The following is a 20,839-nucleotide window of genomic DNA, read 5'->3' as shown; positions in this document are numbered from 1 at the left end:
TAGTGTTTTCAAGGTTTATCTATGTTGTAACATGTATTAATATTTCATTCCTTTTGTTGCCAAACAATAGTCCTTGAATGGATATATACATTTTGTTTATTCATTTGTCAGTTGATGGGCATTTGCTTTTTTCCAGGCTTTGGCTATTCTGAATAATACTGTTATAAACATTTTTGTAAAAGTTTTTGGGTGAACATCAGTTTTCACTTCTCTTGGGTATGTACTTGGAATGGATTATATGGTAACTCTATGCTTGACTTTCTAGGAACTGCTGGAATGTTATCTAGAGCAATTGCACCATTTTATATCTCTACCAGCAGCGTATGAGGGCTCCAATTTCTCCCAGACCCTCACCAACACTTGTTATCTTTTTTTTTATTTTAGCCATCCTAGGGGGTACAGTTTCTCACTGGGGCTTTGAATTGCATTTCCCTAAGAGCTAGTGACACAGAGCATCTTTTTTATGCACTATTGGCCATTTATATATCTTCTTTTGAGAAATGTATTCTCAAATCCTTTGCCCATTTTTATTTTTTTTTAAGTTTTTATTTAAATTCTGCTTAGTAAACATACAGAGTAATATTAGTTTCAGGTATACAATATAGTGATTCAACACTTCTCCTTTACCCATTTTTAAATTGGGTTCTTTGTCTTTTTGCTGATGAGTTGTACGAGTTCTTTATATATTCTGGATACAAGTCCCTCACCAGATATATGATTTGGGTATCTTCTCTCACTTTTCACATTATCAAATATTTTTCAACATCAAGGAAGATCTTTTTGATCTATTTAAATGGTGAATCATATTAATAGCTTTCTAAATATTGAAACATCCTTATATTCCTGATATGAGCCCTTTCTAGCCAAGGCTTATAATTCTTTCCATATACTGTTGCTGTACTCCATTTTGTTCAGAATTTTATAATGATATTCATAAGTGAGATTTGTCTACAGCTTTCTTTTTGTATTATCTTCATTAAATTTTATTATTTAAGTAGATCATTTATTTGGTAAGGAACCCCTCTGAAACCATCTGGCCTGGGGGTTACTTCTTGGAAGAGCTAATGGGAGAGGAGTGACAACTGTCTCTTGCTTCTTAGCAACTGATATGTTTAGATTTTCTATCTTTTCCTGAGAGTACTTTTGTTAATTCATCTTTTTTAGAGAAAGTATACATATATTCATATAGGCTGTAGCAAAATATTGTTTTATAATTTCTACAGATTTCCTCTCTGTCTGCGCCGATTCTCATCTCATATTTTACCAGTGTCCTTTAATAATGGCTCAAGTGTTTCTTTGGGATGGCCACGTGCTGAATACAGAACTGGAAGTACCTGGTGCTTTCATGAGTTTCACCAAGGCCTCTGATCTCTGTTTTAGAATATTGCATTATCCCTCAGCATCCCCCCTGCCTATTTCAAGACATGAACTGTGGCTCCTAGTAACAGCAAATGTGGCTTCCCTGGCTAGTGTGGGAATACCTTTGTTGAGAATTATCGTAATGATCCAGAAGCTTTCCCACTGTTCTTTTTGCCCGGGGACCACACTCCAAGGTCCAAAAGAAGGATTAACTCCTTCCCTGCCTCACCTCACCTAGCCCTATAACCTCACCATCATCAGGGCCCAGTAGCTAGAAAAAACTAGACTCCTGTCACCCTGCCACTTTATTGAATTTTCTTACTCTTTGTACTAATTTTCTGGTGGATTCTCCTGCGTAATATCCCAGTCCCTAGATAAAGCATTTTCCCCTCTTGCTACCTGTACCTTCCAGAGTCAGCATGGACAGGCACAATCTCCTCCAAAACTCAGCCTCGCTGCCCCTTAATGTTTGATGCAGGATTACCTGAAACACTAGATATGAAAACCCTTTTTTATTTATTTTTTTATTTTTTTATTTTTATTTTTTTATTTTATTTTATTTTTTTAAAGATTTTATTTATTTATTCATGAGAGACAGAGAGAGAGAGAGAGAAGCAGGCTCCCAAGGAGCAGGGAGCCCGATGCGGGACTCGATCCCAGAACCCTGGGATCATGACCTGAGCCGAAGGCAGACGCTCAACCATCTGAGCCACCCAGGCGCCCGAAAACCCTTTTTTAAAATGCTAGTGATGGTTCAAGGTAATAGTTCTTGACCGGAAAGATGGCGGAAGAATGAATAATGTAACATGTTATTAAATATCTGTGGAGCCCCTGCTGTGCGAAAGGCTCTACACACACACACGTGACAATGATGACAATTTGTCATAATTTTTAGTCACTCGTATTAGAAGGCATTCAACAGAGCCTTTGTATCGTGGTCATAGATCCAGGATATGGAATGGATCAAAAGTGTTATGAAACCCTCCGCCACCCCTCCTGCCCGCCACCCCCCAGTCTTGTTTTCAAAGCTCTCAGTAATCAGGGTGTCCTGTTCCTGCCCAGCCTTAGTTCTCGGTCCTCTGCTGAGGCCTCACCAGTCAGTGAAGACCAGCTCCTGTCCGTGCTTGAGCCATTCTCCTTCCTCCAGGAGTGCTCTCCCCTCATCCTTCCACCACCCAGTCCTCGTCTATTGTTGCTGGCCCATTTCTAGGGTCTCCCCCTGCACAAGCCTTTTCCTACAACTCAAGCCATCTGAGACTGAGGAGAGCACAGCCTGCTTCACTCCATGAACTTTTACACTGCAGAAACATATGGCTTCACATATGGCAGGTGCTGGTGAGCTCCCTGACCGCCAAAACAGCAATGTCAATGGCCATGTCCCCTCAGTACGTCACACAGCATCCAGTATGTTATAATTGCCCTACAGGCATATGCTAATTGTTAGAGACCCCGGGAGAAAATGGGGTCTCTACAATCGAAAGTGGACACAGGCAGAATCCGCCCTTCTCATGGGATAGAGGGATAGTCATGGGAGAGGGGCCCCCTCCCCCCGCCTGCCATGAACATGGTGCCAGGAGAGGTCACCCACAAAGACGATGTTCTATCTCATTACCAATTCGGTCCCCGGGGAAACCCTCGCCAGGGCCCTTGATTTCTTGTGTTAAAACAACAAATGAGGTGACCCCAGCACAATCTCTAATAGGTAGCATGGGTCAACAATTATTCATTTGTACTAGTGCTTTTCGCATGACGGGCTGAGATGAAAATTTGTCCTCTTCCTGGCAAGAGCTATAAATTAGTTTTATGCTACTGTTAAACCCAGAGGCAAAAAAGGGAAGGGATTGGAAGTGGGGGAGGGGCAGCAAATAAGACCTGACCACTTCCAGCGACAAAGCTATTTCTTGGACTGTGTAGACAAGGGGGAGGGGACAGCCGAAGACGATGAAACTGGGCCAGTAAAAAACACTGATGCAGAGTCTCTGACACAAGACAATGAAGTCTTCAAGGATCTGAACTGAATCTTATTTTTCTTTTTATCCCAATATCTGGCAGGTTTGCTGAATGAATGAACTAGTAAATGATGGGATGTAGGTAGCCACTGTGTCTCTCTTAGCCAGATCTGAATGAAACCGATTATGCCACATCCCTACCAGTTTGTGAGTCCTCCAGGGCCAAATGGAGCCAATGAAAATGCTGGTGTTAATCAACCTTTTTGAACATGTATTGTTCCATAAGATATTAAGTGGAAAAAAACAGCTTATAAGAATTTGCATATAGTGTTTAGGTATTTCTGTTTAAAAGGCCTTGAAAAAAGTACACACCAAAATGTTAATAGTGGCATTTGTCAGGATGGTGGCATTCTTTTTTTTTTTAAAGATTTTATTTATTTGACAGAGAGAGTGGGAGAGGGAACACAAGCAGGGGGAGTGGGAGAGGGAGAAGCAGGCTTCCCGCGGGGCAGGGAGCCCGACGTGGGACTCGATCCCAGGACCCTGGGATCATGACCTGAGCTGAAGGCAGACACTTAACGACTGAGCCACCCAGGTGCCCCCAGGACGGTGGCATTCTGAGTTTTCTATTCTTTTCTTCATACTATGCAGAATTTTCTAAAATTTGTGTGATGAGCATACATTCCTTTCTAATCAGAAAAAAAGTTTTGTGTTTTTTTATTCTTTTTTAAATCTATCATCCTCCCTTAGTTATCTGCTAGAAAAAGAGAACAGTGGTGTAGATCATCTAGAAGATGGGAAAAATCACCCATGCTTGACTTTGGAATCTGTTACATACATTTTTTTCCCCAGAAGATTTATCTTCCTAATTATGCTTTGCTCTTTACTTAATATTAGGATTAGTTCTAAGTCCCTGAGCTCCCTTGCCAACTAATGAGCTGAACTACATGGCAGGAAAAGTCAGCTTGGAATGAAATGAAATATGAGCTGCAGATAATCCACAGGCACCTAAGGGAGCTTTGGCTGCACACACAGAGATGGGTAGGAGGCTCTGCGGGGCTCAGTTCCCATGCTCGAAAGCTGACTCCTGAGGATCAAAACCCAGTTCCACTACTACGAATCCCAAGGTCTTAGGAAAGCCCCTTATCCTTTTTGTGCTCTGGTTTCTTGTTTCTTCATTTGCAAACTGCTAGTGGTCATGGTCCCCACCTCCTGGAGCCCAGAGGAGGATTAAATGAAACGATGCATGTAATGTGTTTAACACAGGCCCTCAGCAGGTGTCAGCCAGGACAACTGTGTGCTGGGGGCACACCCTGCCATGATTTGCATCCATATAATACGTCCTTCCAAATGGATTTCACTGTTTATAACACATCTTAACATACTCCTCATATCCTCGAAGAGGGGAGGCAGGTTTCGTCATTCTCATTTGCAGTTATAAAAACGAAGGCCTGGAAAAGTGAAAAGAGTGCTCTTGGTTTTATAAGGAGTGGAAGGACTGAGACCACGTCTTAGTTCTCCATGAGCCGGCTTTGCCATGAGCGCCTGCCCTGCCACCATCACACATAATCTCTGCCTCCACTCCCTTTCTTAGCCAACACAAGATGCAGGTTTCATCCTGAGGCCTATTCTTCAAGACTTGGGAAGATGAGCCAGGCAATTACTGTTAAGTGCTTGGCCAAGATTAAATGCTATGCAAATGCCAAAGTCTGGTAATGGGGAGAAATTGAAGAGACTTCGGTTCTTTTTGGCTCCTGGTCATGAGGCTGGTACGTTAGCAGGGCTAGGATTGAGGACTTGTCATTTCTGTGTTTTATGGAGGAAGGCTTTTTAGTGCCATTAGCAATTTGTCTGCCTTCAGAAATATTCTCCAATATTGGATTCATGGAAGAATTTTTTGGCAGCGGTGGAACGGGGGAAAGCATGGGGAGGAAGATAAAGTCCTTCCAAACCCCCCTTGCTTTACAGGTAATTCACACAGAAATCAATCACTTTCCAGACCCTTAAAGTGCATTCTAGCTCCTTCGTCACCTGCCGTCCAAGGCTTCCTTCTTTTCCCTCTTACTTTCCCTCTCCTCCCATTGGGTTCAGCATTAAGAGAAGAGAAAGTGAAAAAGGACAAAGCAACTTGCACTCAACCCTCTGCACGAAACTGAGCAGGATGCCGCCCTGACCATTCTCCTACACACCCCTTCCTGACCCCTGACTGCCTCTGCCATACTCACCAGAAAACCCCGCTTTGTGACAATTGGGACCATGTTTGCTTCATTCACCAATTTATTCCCAGCATCTAGTAACTGCTCAACATATATTTGTTAAATGAATGAATGAGTGGGTGAATGAATCAATGAATTCACTATGTAACAGCAGAACAGTGTGGAAATCATTGGATGCTGCTGAAGAGAGTGCTGTTTGTTTATGTATTACTACTTAAAACGAAGAGGAGGGGGTGCCTGAGTGGCTCAGTTGGTTGAGCATCTAATTCTTGGTTTTGGCTCAGGTCATGATCTTGGGGTCCTGGGATCGAGCCCCACACTGGGCTCTGTGCTCGGCAAGGAGTCTGCCCCCCATGCCCACTTGCGTACCCAGGCTCTCTCTCTCTCCCCCTGAAATAATCTTTTTTTTTTAAGATTTTATTTATTTATTTGAGAGAGAGCACATGAGAGGGGGGAGGGCCAGAGGGAGAAGCAGACTCCCCGCCAAGCAGGGAGCCCGATGCGGGACTCGATCCCGGGACTCCAGGATCATGACCTGAGCCGAAGGCAGTCGCTTAACCAACTGAGCCACCCAGGTGCCCAATAAATAAATCTTTAAAAAAAAAAAAATGAGGAGGAGGAAGCTGCCTCTAACTTCTGAACATGAAAACCCAATTAAACTAAATAGTAGGAAATTGCACAATCATAAAAATGAAGAATTTATTAATTAAAGCTAGGCTCTCTGAAAGAATGCATTTAAATACTTTGAAAAGAAAGAAGATAAACCATCCTGCCATTCTGTGCTTAAAAAATTCCCTCAGAGTTATGCTTCCTTCCCGCCCCTCCTGTGAAGTCAATCTGCGTTCCAAGCTCCCTCTGGCCATGGGGGCTCTAAGAACTGACAAATTACCGGGTGTCTTGTGGAATCAGGCAGCCCTTACTCTCTATGTTACAAAGGTACTTTGGAACCTGCAAGGACTGGAGGATGTTAAAGAATCAGAAAGTGAAGAGGAATGTCTTAGATCACTGAGAATCCTCTATCTGATTCCAAAAGGGCTACCCAGCAGGCTAGAAGTGGGCGGGGATGAGCCGGTCTAGCTCCTCCTCCTCCAAGTGCAGTCTGTGGCCCAGCAGCTCTGATCCGCAAGCCGGCTGGTGAGGAATGCATAGCCTCAGCCCCAGCCCAGACCCGCTGACTCAGAGTCTGCACTTGCCCCAGATGCCCAGGGGACTCGTGTGCACACTGCAGTGTTTGAGGTGCACCGGGCTAGCCCACTGTCTGCCGTCTGCCGAGCAGTAAGAGGAGTTTTGCTGCTTGTCATACTACAAGGGACATTATGGGATTTATACAAGTGCAAGGCACAAAATCAGGTGCTTTGGATCATTCAGAGTTTTGCCTGTGCCTTTCCTTCTAAACATTCCCCAGAGCATGGGAAAAAGCAGACAGATAGGAGACAAGCCCAGCCCCTGGGGTGATCCTAGAAGTAAGCCAAGCTGCCAGCCTTGTACGCGCTGCAGCAATCCTAGCCTGCAGATGGGGGACTCAATCTCCTTCCCCTTGGGCCGGGTGGAGAGCCTGGGACACGGGGAGAAAGGGAGCACCCTCCCCTGGGGAATGGGGGAGATGTGAACCAAACGGGCCCAACCTGGAAAGGTAGCCATGGTGAATTCTGGAAAGAAATGCACTTATGGGAACAATTACAATTGCCTTGAAGTACATTGGGCTAATTATCTTAGCGGACACTAATAAACATGTTCCTTAGAGACACACGGTGACTGTAATAACTCAAAGATGAATATTGGATGAATGAGTTATTAGGGACTGACCGGACCACTAACCTCCCAAGCCCAGGGGGCAGCTCTTGGCCCTTCTGCCTTCCTAGGCCTTCCCCCAAAGCCTAAGATTTTTTATTAAATATGTACCCAGCTACTGGGAAAGCTTTAGAGTCAATAAAACACCTGCCCCCACCCCGCTTATGGGGATTTACTTGGAGCCGTCAGCCACTTTCCATGGCGGTACTGGTCCTCGACTGGGGTGAGGAGGGCCACACTGCAGAGAGGGAAGGAACCTTTATTCAGCCAGGTACTCACCCCAAAGTTAGGGTTAGCCTCCTCTCCCCCATTGACACGCTCTGGTACTAGTTTCATCCTCAGCCGTTAATCTCATCTCAGAGAGGAGCCTGCCGCCCGTAGAACCAGTGGGCTAGGCTTCCCCACTCCAGCCATGACCCGGAATACCCTCCCTCCACTGCCCTTCTTCCAGTTCCAGGCCCTGCCTCACCCTGGGAGTGTCAGCCCACAGGACTCTTATGTACCCAGGGCCTGTCCCTGCTGTGACTCTCCTCCCCAACCTCCAATCCCCTAGGTATTAACATCACAGGCAACCAGATCAATCCATGGGTCAAATGAGCACATGGAAAAATGAGAGAAAAGCCTTTCTAGCGTTCTTCCTTAAGCTTTGTACAATGTGCCCATTTAATAGTGACCTAGAGACAATGGCCAAATACACACTCCCCCTCTGTCCTTTGTTTGTTCACGTAGAGCATGCAGTATACATATAGCATAGAAATAGCCCAGTGGACTTATACATGTGTGTGTGTCCATATAACCACCACCTAGATCCAGAGTTAAAATATGTTCAGCTCTCCAAAAGGTCCCTCACGTCCATTCCCAGTCAATATGCCCCCACACAAAGATAACCACTGTTCAAGCCTCTGTCACCATAGATCAGTTTCGCATGTTTTTGAACTTCATAGAATTATTAAGTATGTACTCGTCTGTGTCTAGCTTTTCTTTATGCAACATATTTTTGAAATTTTTCCCCGTTGCTGTGTGTAGCCGGAGTTCATTCTCTTGTTACAGCTGTGTAGCACTGCATGGTGTGAATTTACCACAATGTATCCATTTAAAGGACGTTTAGATGGTTTTTAGATTTGGGGCTATTAGGAATTGATCCTTCTATAAATATTCATGTGTATGTTTTTTCATCACATAATGCTCATTTCTGTCAGGTGTTGAATATAACCATAAACGGCCTGAGATTTTATTCTACTTGTAGGCTCTTAAAGTAGCCTGCCCCAGTTTCATAGATGCTGGCGGAAGACATGAGACTCTTGGGTCAGAGATGAAGGGAAGTTTCTTAGCCACAGCAGTAGCAACAGCTAAGGTATTTGCATTTTGGCACCAGTTTCTTGAAACCCAATTTGCACAGGGTACTGCAGAGTGGGCGGAGGACGTCTGCACATACAGTAAGTTGCATTTCAAAAGTTTAGGGAACCCAAATCTCTTCTAATGTACAGTAAGCATGCCTGCCCTTAATTCCAAAGGAAGATATGGTGTCTATGTCCCAAGGCTATAAACAAACTTGTCCTTTGCTCCAGAGAAACACTATCTCTCTATTCAAGGCTGTTCACTACGAAAGCATCCTTGAAAACATGGTCTGGAATAAAGGACATTCAGTGCCATGCTTGCAAGATGTGCAAAACTGCAAGAGATCAATGAAGAATTGCTTCGCAACAACTGTATGCCCACGAGTGGAATTACTGAGTCAAAGGGGCTGGTGTCTATTTAGCATCAATAGATACCTGCCAAAAAAAAAAAAAAAAACCAAAGTGATTGTATCAATTTGTACTCCCATTAGCCATGTATGAGAGTTTCAATTGCTCCGTATCCTTGCCAACTCTTGGTATTGTTGATCTCTTTCATTTAAGCCATCCTCTCATATGGCCATACCTCTGTTTTGTTTTTTAGTTTTTTTGTTTTTTTAGGGACTCTTCCACAAAGCAGGGCTGCTTACATGTTATTTATAATGAGGGTTCGAATCATCATGAATACCACGGCCACGGGCAGTGTAGATCAGAGGCTCTGGGGAAGCAGAAAGACGCACAGGGCAAACTTCTCTCAGGAAACATGCTTTAAAAGTGTAGAAAGGACGAGGTAGTTCCTAAGCAGGGCAAACTGGTCTTAAGGGAAGCAATCCTCTTCAGGCCCGCCACCATGTCTGAGGGGCCTCAAAGAGGAAAGGGGGAGGGGATGTGCAGGTGGGGAAGGTGGGAGGCCCAATGATCAGACCTGCTCAGAAGATTGCCTAAACTTTCTAGCAGCACTGCACTGGCCAAAATGCTGGTAAATGATGCTGACAATGAAGATGATGATGAAGGTGACAGTAATCACTTACTGAGTACCAACTATGTTCCAAGCACTAAGCTGGGTTCTTTACCTGTATTAAACTACTCTGTACATTGCAACCAGCCTCCACTGGCCAGTGATGAGATGGAAATGGTCAGTAAAAGCCTTCTGCTAGCAAAAACATCGGTCTTGGGTGAGAATTGTCAGGGAGCTTTAAGGGAGATTTGGTGTTTTTATGATTTCATCTAATTCTGATATGAGCCTAGAAATTATGCAGGGTGAATTGCCTTAGCCTACATCTCAATCAACTGGCTGGTCGACAATAAAGATAGTAGTAGTGAACACAACAATCATGGTAATAATATCTTCTTACTCTGGGCTAGGTACTACACCACATGCTTTGTATCTCATTCAGTCCTTGCTTCAACCCTATGACATCGTATAATTCCCATCTTATAAAGAAACTGAAGCTTCGAGAGGTTAATTAATGAATCCACAGTCTCACGGTTTTTAGTAGCAAAGCCAGGATTCATTTCCAAGTTTGTCTGACTTCAAATATGTTTTCCTTCTACTCTGTAGCACCATCTTTCCATCTACTTTTCATCAAATGACACACTTCCTATTTTAAAGACAAGCTTATGGGCGCCTGGGTGGCTCACTTGGTTAAGCGACTGCCTTCGGCTCAGGTCATGATCCTGGAGTCCCGGGATCGAGTCCCGCATCGGGCTCCCTGCTCAGCAGGGAGTCTGCTTCTCCCTCTCCCGCTCCCCCCTCTTGTGCTCTTTCTCTCTCTCTCTCTCTCTCTCAAATAAATAAATAAAATCTTTAAAAAAAAAAATAAAGACAAGCTTATAGGAAGACCTAATTTGCTAAAGATGATTACGCGGAAATTTAGCCTGCTGTCGAAAGATGGTCTTTGTGTGAAATGGCCCGGTCCTCTGCTCTGGACTTGGGCCTTTCTGGAATTAGCATATGGATGTGAGTTGATAACCATCCTGGATGGACTACAGGCCAACCACATCCATGCCTGTGTGTAGACATGGGGTTTCCTGACAGTGAAGCCATTCCCAGTCCTAATCATCCAAGAAAGAGGCAAGTCCTCAGGTAGGAAAACAGGATCCTAATGGGGGGGGTCCGAGGCCGGCAGAGAACCCCTGCTTCTCTCACAGCCTGGCCATTATGGGCCTAGAAGACTTTGAGGAGTACAATGTGCGGGCAGGAATTCATCAACGGTGGAAAATTTGGAGACTGGGAGCCAGGAGGGACAGAATGGAAAGTCCTAGAAGACAGGCCTAATATTATATACAGTAAGCAAGGCCTGACCTAAGCACGGGTCCACTTTGAAAGTCTAGTCAGAGTGAGCTCAAGAACACTTCTGCTACATTTGACTCTGAATCTGCAAATGAAGAGTTCAAAGATACACCTGGTACCAGGGACACACATGAATGAACACCTCTCTGCATTGCCTCCCCAGGTCCCTACAGATACTGGAAATTCCACGGTATCAGCAGTCACAGGCTGGGTACCAAAGGCTACTCCGGGGGTAAGGGTGAAGGTGAAGGTACAGAGCTCTGGCAGAGAGGACTGAATTTGCGGAGTTCCTGTCGTGATGTCTTAAACAAACACCAGGGATGGCATACAGCCTTGGAGCAGCCTGGCCGTCAAAATGTCTCAGCTCATCCAGGACACACCTCTGCCCCCTCCCAGCTTCTGAAGTTTGCATTTGCATATGTAGTCATTTTTAGCCACCCACGCGCTCGTGCCAGGTGATGGCAGGGACTCCCACCAACCCCTGAGCAGCCCTATCGCCCACAGCCTGCGCTTGTCCAGACTGGTTGGAGCAGTGCTCCCAGCGTGCTAGGCACACGCCCCTCACGTCACTCCCTCAGTCCTAGAGTCATCCCGTGGAGATGCTCGCAGTAATGGGGCTCCAATTCATTTATTTTTCAGCTTTAAACTGCTCACACGAGCACCAGGTTTCACTTGCCAATTGCAGATATAAACATCTGACTACACAAAAAGTTGCTTTTAAGAGAAAGTCTTTCATCTACAAGACTCATAATGCTCACTAGCAGGCTCAAAATCTCGCAGATGAAAGGCAGAGCCCAAGAATCAATGAAGACCGGAGCAGCACTCCTCTGACTCCCTAGTTTGACTGTAGGCCCGCCCCTAACATTTGCAGGGCTCAAGGCAAAAGTGCAAATGGAGGTCCACATACTTACAAGTTCTGATACTTACAAATAAAAATCAAGGTAAGAGACTCTTCAAATATGTTCTACCCTCCCACTCTAATAGTTATGCCCTCATAGTGATCTTCGTGGCCACAGCCCCCAGCCAATGACCTGTCTCACTCTCTTCCTAATGAGGCTTAATCCTGCACTGTGATAGGTCTCAGGCAAAGGCAAGTGAAGCCCCACTAGCCATACATCCAAGATCTGTGCATATCCCCCCAAAATAGTCACCCATCAGCCACATCTCATGTCTAATGGTCCACCTTTTGGATGTTGGATCCCAGGAATAGCTTAGCTGCAGGAAGCTGACTTAGAGCCACTGGGTAGAGAGTTCCAGGATCCCAGTTATCTGGAGCATGGGCTACAAGGTCCAGTTCAGGGGCTCTGGGTAGACACAACCCATTCGTTCCTCGTCTCATGAGGAGAGGTATAGCTGGAAGAGGGCCAATAAGCTTTGGTTGGACGGAAGTTACTTCCTGGTGACTACAAGCAGAAAATAACTAATAAGGAAGTATGGGCGCATTCAGCCTTTTGTTAGGCCAGTGGTCCTGCTGAGCTATAGGGAGGGAAAGTGGGTCTAGATCAGTCTAGGAGGTGGGCAGATTTCCTGGGTTGATCCAGCAGGCTGTCTTTCCCAAAACTTATAAAAAGCTCTCTGCAATTGATTAAAGGAAGGCCTGAGGCTTAGAGTAATCTCCATAAAGAGTAAAAGCAAATAATCATACCTCTCTGACATGAAAAGTATGTTCTTCAAAGCTTTCATTTTACTTCCTGTGCTGGCAGCTGAGCACACCTCATTGCCTTCCTCCTGGTCAGAGCCCAGTACATACTCTATGTCCCATCGCTGTCGGGTGCTGGGTGAGGGGCTGCCAGGGGACCTTCCTGATAAGCCCATAGCTGGGGACTCACATGGACACACACACCCACACACATCCCGCATATTTCTATAGGAGCGGAGGACAGAGCCTCCAACTGAAAACGAAGAGCTTTCCTACGGATTTGGTCCAGAACAGGGTTCCATTTATAAATCACGCATGCATGCATTCACTCGAGCAACAAAAATTTATTGAGAGTCTACCGGATGCCACACATGGCAAAGTGCTGGATTTGCCCGTCGCTGGACTAGGCACGAGGGAAACCAAACAGAGCCCCTTGCTCTCAATAACTTCCAACCGAGTTGAGGAGAGAAGGCCTTGAGCTAGTGATTTTCAGTGTGAGCTGCAATAAGTAGGGGATTCCGTGGACAGGTCTTCACTGCTGCTTGAATTCACTGGGCAGGGAGAATGGTGGCATTCGTCTTACAGAGGCTGATCGGTCTCAAACAGACAGCGCCAATTGGGACTGTGGCTGACCCACCTACAGGATATAAAGGACAAGAACCAGCACGAGCCTCATATGGAAAGCTGTCGCTGAGACACCGATGAGCATGACAAATATGTAGCAAGCATCTGTTGCATGCCAGGCGCTGTGTTAGCAGTGAGGTCATGTGAACAGTAAGTCCCCACCCTGAAGGCTCTCAAAAGGCATGGAACCTATTCAGACATAAATCACCCAACCCTGGGCAGCCAAGGGCCTGGATCTAGGTACTAAAGAAGGTCCCTGAGAGCTCAAGGACTGAGTCGTGTTTCTTGGGTTCAAAATGTCACCCACATAGTCCTTCCCAGCCCCTCCCAGAATGAGACTGTACTGTATTTATACGATGACCAGGTTGGTCTAGAGGCTTTGGAAGCCATAGCACTGGTATCTGTAGACACCTGTATGGACCCCTCTCATTGCTCTTTGCCCTTGGACCTTGGTTTTAAACAGTTTTGTCCACCAAAATTTTCACGTTCCTCTTTTCTAACTGCTGAATGGCACACATACCCCAAGACCCAAGGCTTTTGTGCGCTTGATAACTGGTATCTCCTCGCTCGATTTAAATATAATGTTGGTCATCAGTCAAGAAATTCTGTATGCAGCGGTATAACAGAGGCAAATAATCAGCATCTCCTCAAGGTGGTCCTTGACTCAGCGACCAGATACAGGAATATTTAGGGAATAAGCTTCCAGGCCCATCCCTAAAGTGAAGAATCTCTCTGAAGCATTTAAGCCAATCAGCATGGCTTGAAAACCACAAATTTCATCAGGGCGAGTCCATTTCTAGCATTTATTATTCTGATTAACTCACTATAATTTCGTCAATGAAAACCTCTGCGAAATGTTAATTAGCATCTGGTGTGGATCAGAAATATGGATACTAATTGAGGCAGTTGGAGTCGTTACCTCTGGAGTGTGGCCTTCCTGATAAAATGCTGGATGATCCCCTCGAAGTGTGAATTCCTCATTAGGGAACTGACAGCCCCTAGAGTGTAGGTTAAAAAGGTATACATTCATATCACATTCCCTCCTCTAAAAGTATTTCAGAGAAAATTCTAGACATTATCATGCTGTCCACAGGAAGATCCCATCCATCTGTGGACCAAGTATAACTAAGTCTGGAGCATGAGACACATTTGCTAAGGAAGATGTCCTATCCCAGGTGACAAAAGCATTGTTTTCTATCTCAGCTGAACTTATTTTTTTAACTGTTTGGAAGGCATTCCAGAGTCCTCCCGGGTTTTGTGTGCACGTGTACAGTCATTCTAGGTTTTGAGGAAAAGAGGTGAAGAGCCAGGGCATCCCAGGAAAATGGAATAGGCGACACTCAGCCTTCAGCCTTGACCGTCCCTCCCGGAAACAGTGAAAAATTTTAAGTACTACAGAGTGGGACCTAGGAGTAGTTATAATTACTCCCTCTTCTTAGCAGACCTGATTCCTGACTTGGTTCAGGCCTTGATCTGATCCCCAAACTCTGATACCTGCCCTGAAGTGTTACCCCCTCCCCCATCTGCTCTTTCTGTGCGTGAAATGCGTCTCTAGGGATAGCGTCACTGCCCTTGCCCCTTCAGGCACTGGAAACCCCGGTTAAGTCATTCTCACAAATGAGGGCACGAGCAAACTCAGAGCAAACTCCGAACAAACGCCTGTCATTTGAAACTGGGTACAAACCTTCCTCCTGCTGAAATGCAATAGCAGGGCTTGCTGATCACAGAGAGCGGATGCTGGAGAAAGGGTCATGCGATTTTCCAGGGGAAGGTTTCCTCTTTGGAGGCCAGGATTTGGAGGGATAGCCATTACCAACCATGGAAGTGTGGCTGATCAAATTAAAGAAGGCGGTTTTTTAAATTCAATTACACCCTCAGTGGAAATGGTCTCACTAATGCTTGGGGAAAGAATTATACCCAGTCCATAAAGCCCAACACTTCTAAACCCAATTTTGCACATTATTCTAAAGGTTAATTCAAGATCTCTCTTCCAAATGGGAAGTTAAATACAGCCAATGGGAGGAAGGCATCCACTGTCTGACTGAGGAGTTTATCAGTCTGTAAGAGTTCATTAGTTTTAATTAGTGTAATCACTAATGTTGCATTAACAGTTTAGTGAAGGAAAGTAATTACTCACACATCCACTGTATTAGATGGGAAGATTAGAATTCATTTTCCAAAACGATTAGCATTTTGCCAATTAAAAGAATCCTTTTCTCCCTGCCAGAAGCCCTGTGACCTCACTCACCCAAAGATCGTTTCAATGAAACATATTTTACATCAGAAAATGGAGCAGGATGAGGTGAAGAATTAAGGCGGTGTTTATTCTTAGAGCCTTCTTGGGGCACAGCAAGGGCACGGGCTCGCTGAGTTTATAATATCGTGCTTTATTTGCACAGTCATTCACTTCGGTCCCTTTGGATGACGCCCCCCGGCTTTGTCTCTCCGCAGCAATTAAAAAATGAAAATAGGCTCGTGGAAGATGAGGCCAAAAGGAAGTAACAGAGAGTCCACGTGGAATGGCCATTGCTAAGGTCCTCTGGTTGGACAAGCGTGGGCCACTGGCCCCATCCTGGGCCCACAGGAGCCCTCTCAGGCACGGGGCTGTGTCTCTTGGGCCCCCTAATGCCTTCCCCTGAGACTGGTGCCATCTTGGTGCTTCGGATAGCCCTCCAGCACTATGGCCACCTCTGCTCCATCTCTACCGGCCTCCATCTACCCGGCCACACGGGACTTGTCCACTCTGCTATTTGCCCCATCAGCAAACCTTTGACCTCTTTTGTTAGAGCATCCACTCTTCACACCTTGCCCAGTGTAAATGTCGCTCCACCCTGACTTAGAAGAGCTACCTCCCCTACTTTGCCCTAGCACCCCCCCACATCCTGAAGTTTTGCATTCTATATTATTTTTTTTTAATATTTTATTTATTTATTTGACAGAGAGACAGCCAGAGAGGGAACACAAGCAGGGGGAGTGGGAGAGGGAGAAGCAGACGCTTAACGACTGAGCCACCCAGGCACCCCTGCATTCTATATTATACAAACTCATAGTGAGCTACGGAGGCAGGAACTCGGGTCTTACTCTGTGGGGGATTCTCAGCCCCTTGCACATATTAGGGGCTGCATCACACGTTTTTATCAAATGGCTAAATGAATTGTAGGCATGCATCTGTCTCCCACCTCTATCAGCCTAGTCAGATTTCAGCCCAGGAGGCCCAGTCCGGCCAGATCAGCAAATATCCCAGAGGAGGGAACTGAGACATTTGCGTACAGGTGGGCATTCCCTCTGCACCTGCGCCTCTCACCCAGCACCATTTTCAAAGGGAGCAGGTCCTTGTTGAGTGCAACTCTGGGCTCCCTTCTGGCGGGTCTCTGATTGGGTTTGGCCAATGGCTGGCAGGAGTTTGGAGGGAGGGAAGAAAGGGAGGCGAAGGTATTTCTTCCCCAGCCCGTCCTACTCTGATTTCACGTGTCTGATACTAGCTGAACAGAGCAGGTTGCGGGAAACGGAAAATGGATCTGGAGAAGGGCTTGTGGAGAATAATGAGCTCAGAGACCCATTTCTGAGATGGGAACTTCCGGATGGTCTGTTGTCATGGGTCGGTGTTGTGACAGGAGACCCCAGGGCAAGTGTGATGTTGGGGTCTCTAAGCCCTGATGTTGGCCTGTGCTCAGCCCAGGGTGCTCCGCAAGCGCAAAGATCAGCGGACCAGGACAGACAGAGGCAGGCACGGACTGAGGCCGAAGGCCACCAGAGTAACCCCCCAAAACCACATCGAAATGGAAATGCCATCTTGATGTAATACTTGATGTCGTTATTAAAACTGTCTTACAGGCATTATTTCATTTGATCCCCAAGCAACCCTTGAAGAGAAATATTTTGATAGGGAAACTGACCTAATCAGGCCTGCTGGACAAGTCAACAGTGAAAAAGACCGAAGTCTGCTGACTTCCAGTCTGTGATCTGTGTCACCTTTGACTGATCTGGGCTCTATTCCCAACTGCTCCCCTTACGAGCCCTGTGACTTTGGGCAAGTGACTCAACCTCTCTGTGTTTCTTCATCTGTAAGACAAATGTAGTATGTTTCTCTAGTGATTTTTGTAAAGACAAAGTGAGAGAGAGGAGCTTCTCAGAGGCTGGGAGAGGGAACAGTGCTTGGGGCTTTCCATGAGAGGCCGAGACCAGGCCGCCTTCAGCTTAGCTGCCAGGCCTGAGGCTGCTAGAACCATAAGCTTTGGACCTGCGGGGGGGCGGGGGGGGCTGGCCCCTGGCTGACAGAGTGTGTCAGCCCTGGGCTTTTGTACAACCCCAAGGGGTGGGAGGAACTCCCCCCTCGCCCACTGACCAAATGGTACGTGCCACCAGCAGGCAGGTAGGAACTAAGCCAGATTTAATGTCATTTTTTTTTTAAAGGGGAATTGATCTTTTCTGTGAAAAATTAAATGAAATAATTACGTAAAAAAACACCAACTTATTTGTTGCCTAATTCTTAGTAGAGCCTATATACTAGTTAGTTCCCTTCCTACATTTAACGCTAAAGGGTAGGTCAGGCTCATCACTAGCAGGATTCTGGAACACAGACTAGTCCTTCATGAGCCTGGTAGGCGTGCAGGACTGGTGACAGCAGGCTGCCCGTTAGCCTCCATCCAGGAACAGGGCGGGAACTACTGAAAGGGCCCCGGGAGCTCCCAGTCCAGGTCTGCTGCGTTCCCGGGGCAGAGCACGGAAACCGGCAGCTGGAGCTGACCACTCCAGGAGCAGAGCTAGTTTGACCCCCACCTGCCTCCAGGTCACCTCGGCCACACGGTGACCATCCCAGCACACCATGTGGGTGTGTATCTGCAGTGGATGGGGTGCCCCGGATGCCCTAAAGAGAGGAAAGCTAGCCTGGCCCCCACCATTAGCCCTCCTCGGAGCCCAGGCAGCTAGAAACTGTGGCAGCCGCCGTGGCCAGAGTTGGCAAGGCAGACCTTTGCCCTCACCCTCTGCACACTGGGGAGGGAAGGAAATGAGGGGAGGAGGCAAGGGCCCAAAGGCACCTGTCGTCCTTCTGAAAGGACTTGGGGAGCTAGGGCAGAAGGGACCCGGTGCTGGAGGCAGGGATAACCGAAGGGAGGGAAGGGGGAGCAGAGCCTCTGTGTGCAGAGTCAGGAGGCGTGCAAACAGACCCCAGTCTTTCGGTTACGAGCCTTGTGACCTTGGGACCATTACCATGGGAGCCCGTTTCTTCAGCTGAAATATATGAATCACAGTCCTCATGTCACACGGAGGACCCTTGCGAAAATCACAGTTAATGATATGCACGCTAATGTCTGTGCCCCCCACAGCCAGAAACGCAGTTTATTTTGCTCACAGCTGTACCCTAGCACCCTCTGGCCTGGCCATAGAAAGTATTCAATAAATGTCTACTGATACCTGATCAGAAGGGGCCATCACAGCTCCTGGTGGTTTTGAGGGTATTTGTGGACACACCGCCACGAGGAGCAGAAGGTCGGGAGAGTCTGAGGGTGGAGGGTGCCTCGAGTTGAGCCCCCCGGAAGCTGCCCTCTAGCAGTGAGCCTGGAACAGGACAGAAATGTGGCTGGTGAGGTAGAGCCCCAGGAATCAGAGTGAGGCCCCCTCCCTGGGAACAGTGGCCCAACTGCACCTAATCAGCTCTGCACCCCACCTTAGGACCCAGGAGAAGGGCACCCAAGATGGCACAACCGCTGGCCCCACGGGAGGGACAGACGGGCACTTACTGAAACTTTGTTCTAAAAATAATAGCAGTGATAAGAAAGGGAGGCAGAAATTCCATTGGCCTCCAATGCCTGCACAAAAATATTAACAGTATCAAAAAAGAAAAAAAATGTTTTTTTGTCCTTTATGACTAGTGACCATCATAATGCATGTTGAGGGGGGAAATTGCCTATTTGTTTCAGTATCTTATTAAAGAATCAGCAAGACATAAATATTGTATTTTCTTGGACTGAATTTTCAGAATCTCAACCACCCAAGGCATCTACCTCAATTTTTGGGTTGTTTTGTTTTGTTTTGTTTTAATGTAATATTAGATTTGGAAAATCCCTTTTTTCAGGGAAGAATCTTTTGCAGGAGCTTCTATTTTTAATTGGAAAAATTTAGATTCTATACCAAAATGAAATATCATGGAGAAGACTTAACAGTCTCAGCATCTAAATCTGGTAAAATACTCAAAACAATTAATTGTGCCTCATAAAAGTATTTGTCAAATCAGATAATCACAAGTGTTGGCAAGGATGTAGAGAAGTTGGAATCCTTTTACATGGCTGATGAGAATTATAAAATGGTGCTGCCACTTTGGAAAACAGTCTGGCAGTCTTCTCATCTTTTAAGAAATAAAGCTTTCTCTGGGTGCCTGGGTGGCTCAGTCAGTTAAGTGTCAGACTCTTGATCTCGACTCAGGTCATGATCTCGGGGTTGTGAGATTGAGCCCTGGGTCGGGCTCCACATTCAGCACACGGAGTCTGCTTGAGATTCTCTCTCTCCCTCTCCCTCTGGCCCTCCCCCTCCCCTCAAGAAAGAAAGAAAGAGAGGAAGGGAGGAAGGCAGGGAGGGAGGGAGGAAAGAAGGAAGGAAGGGAAGGAGGAAAGAAAGAAAGAGAGAAAGCAAGCAAGCAAGCTTTCTCTACCTGCACTGGGGAGTCTGCTTTTAACACTTGGCATACCTGGGGAGTCTCAGCGAGGCTGAGAGACTGGCCTCAGCCACTAACCCTCTGCTCTTTCTCCCACAGTATGTGTCCAGCTGCCGAGCCGTCACTCAGAGCACACCAGAGCAAGGCAACTTCCCCCCTCACCACCTCACCCACCACCACCGCCATCACCGCCCCCACCCGCACCTTCGCCACCATGCTCGCCCGCACCACCTCCACCACCAGGAGGCGGGGCTGCACGCCGCCCAGGTGACACCCTGCATGTGCCCCCTGTTCTCCTGCCAGTGGGAAGGCCACCTGGAGGTGGTGGTGCCCCACCTGCGGCAGATGCACAGGGTCGACATCCTTCAGGGAGCGGAGATTGTCTTCCTGGCCACGGACATGCACCTCCCCGCACCAGCCGATTGGATCATCATGCACTCCTGCCTGGGCCACCACTTTCTGCTGGTGCTTAGGAAACAGGAGAGGCATGAAGGGCACCCCCAGTTCTTTGCCACCATGATGCTGATCGGGACCCCCACCCAGGCCGACTGCTTCACCTATCGCCTGGAGCTCAACAGAAACCATCGGCGTCTCAAATGGGAGGCCACGCCCCGGTCTGTTCTCGAGTGCGTGGACTCGGTGATCACCGACGGGGACTGCCTCGTCCTCAACACCTCACTGGCCCAGCTCTTCTCCGACAACGGCAGCCTGGCCATCGGGATCGCCATCACTGCCGCGGAGGTCTGCTCCTCAGAAGCCGAGATGTGAAGCCAGAGGCCACCGGACGTTGGGGCGCAGCCACCCCGCACCCAGACGCTCTGCCTGTGTCCCTGGGAATCTCCGAATGCCAGGACCCCAGGCTTCTTTTTATTCTTCTCCCTCCTTCCCTCCTTCCTTCCTTTCTTTTTTTGTCTCAGGTACTTTGTGGTATTTAGCATTTGTCTGCCATGGGCATTATAGTAGGTAAACAGCCTGTGATTCA

General features: G+C 47.0%; 1 protein-coding gene across 1 annotated transcript in view; it reads left to right on the top strand.

Moving 5' to 3' along the window:
• Positions 1 to 20,625, top strand: part of SIAH3 (siah E3 ubiquitin protein ligase family member 3) — a 64,732-nt gene extending 44,107 nt beyond the window's left edge. The window contains exon 2 of the mRNA XM_021697943.1: positions 19,957 to 20,625. Within this exon, the coding sequence (XP_021553618.1) occupies positions 19,957 to 20,625 (669 nt within the window). The remainder of the gene's footprint in view (positions 1 to 19,956) is intronic.
• The last annotated feature ends 214 nt before the right edge of the window (positions 20,626 to 20,839 follow it).

This window comes from Neomonachus schauinslandi, chromosome 3 (assembly GCF_002201575.2).
Source record: "Neomonachus schauinslandi chromosome 3, ASM220157v2, whole genome shotgun sequence".
NCBI classification, from domain to species: domain Eukaryota; kingdom Metazoa; phylum Chordata; class Mammalia; order Carnivora; family Phocidae; genus Neomonachus; species Neomonachus schauinslandi.
This window is presented reverse-complemented; position numbering and strand designations above follow the sequence as displayed.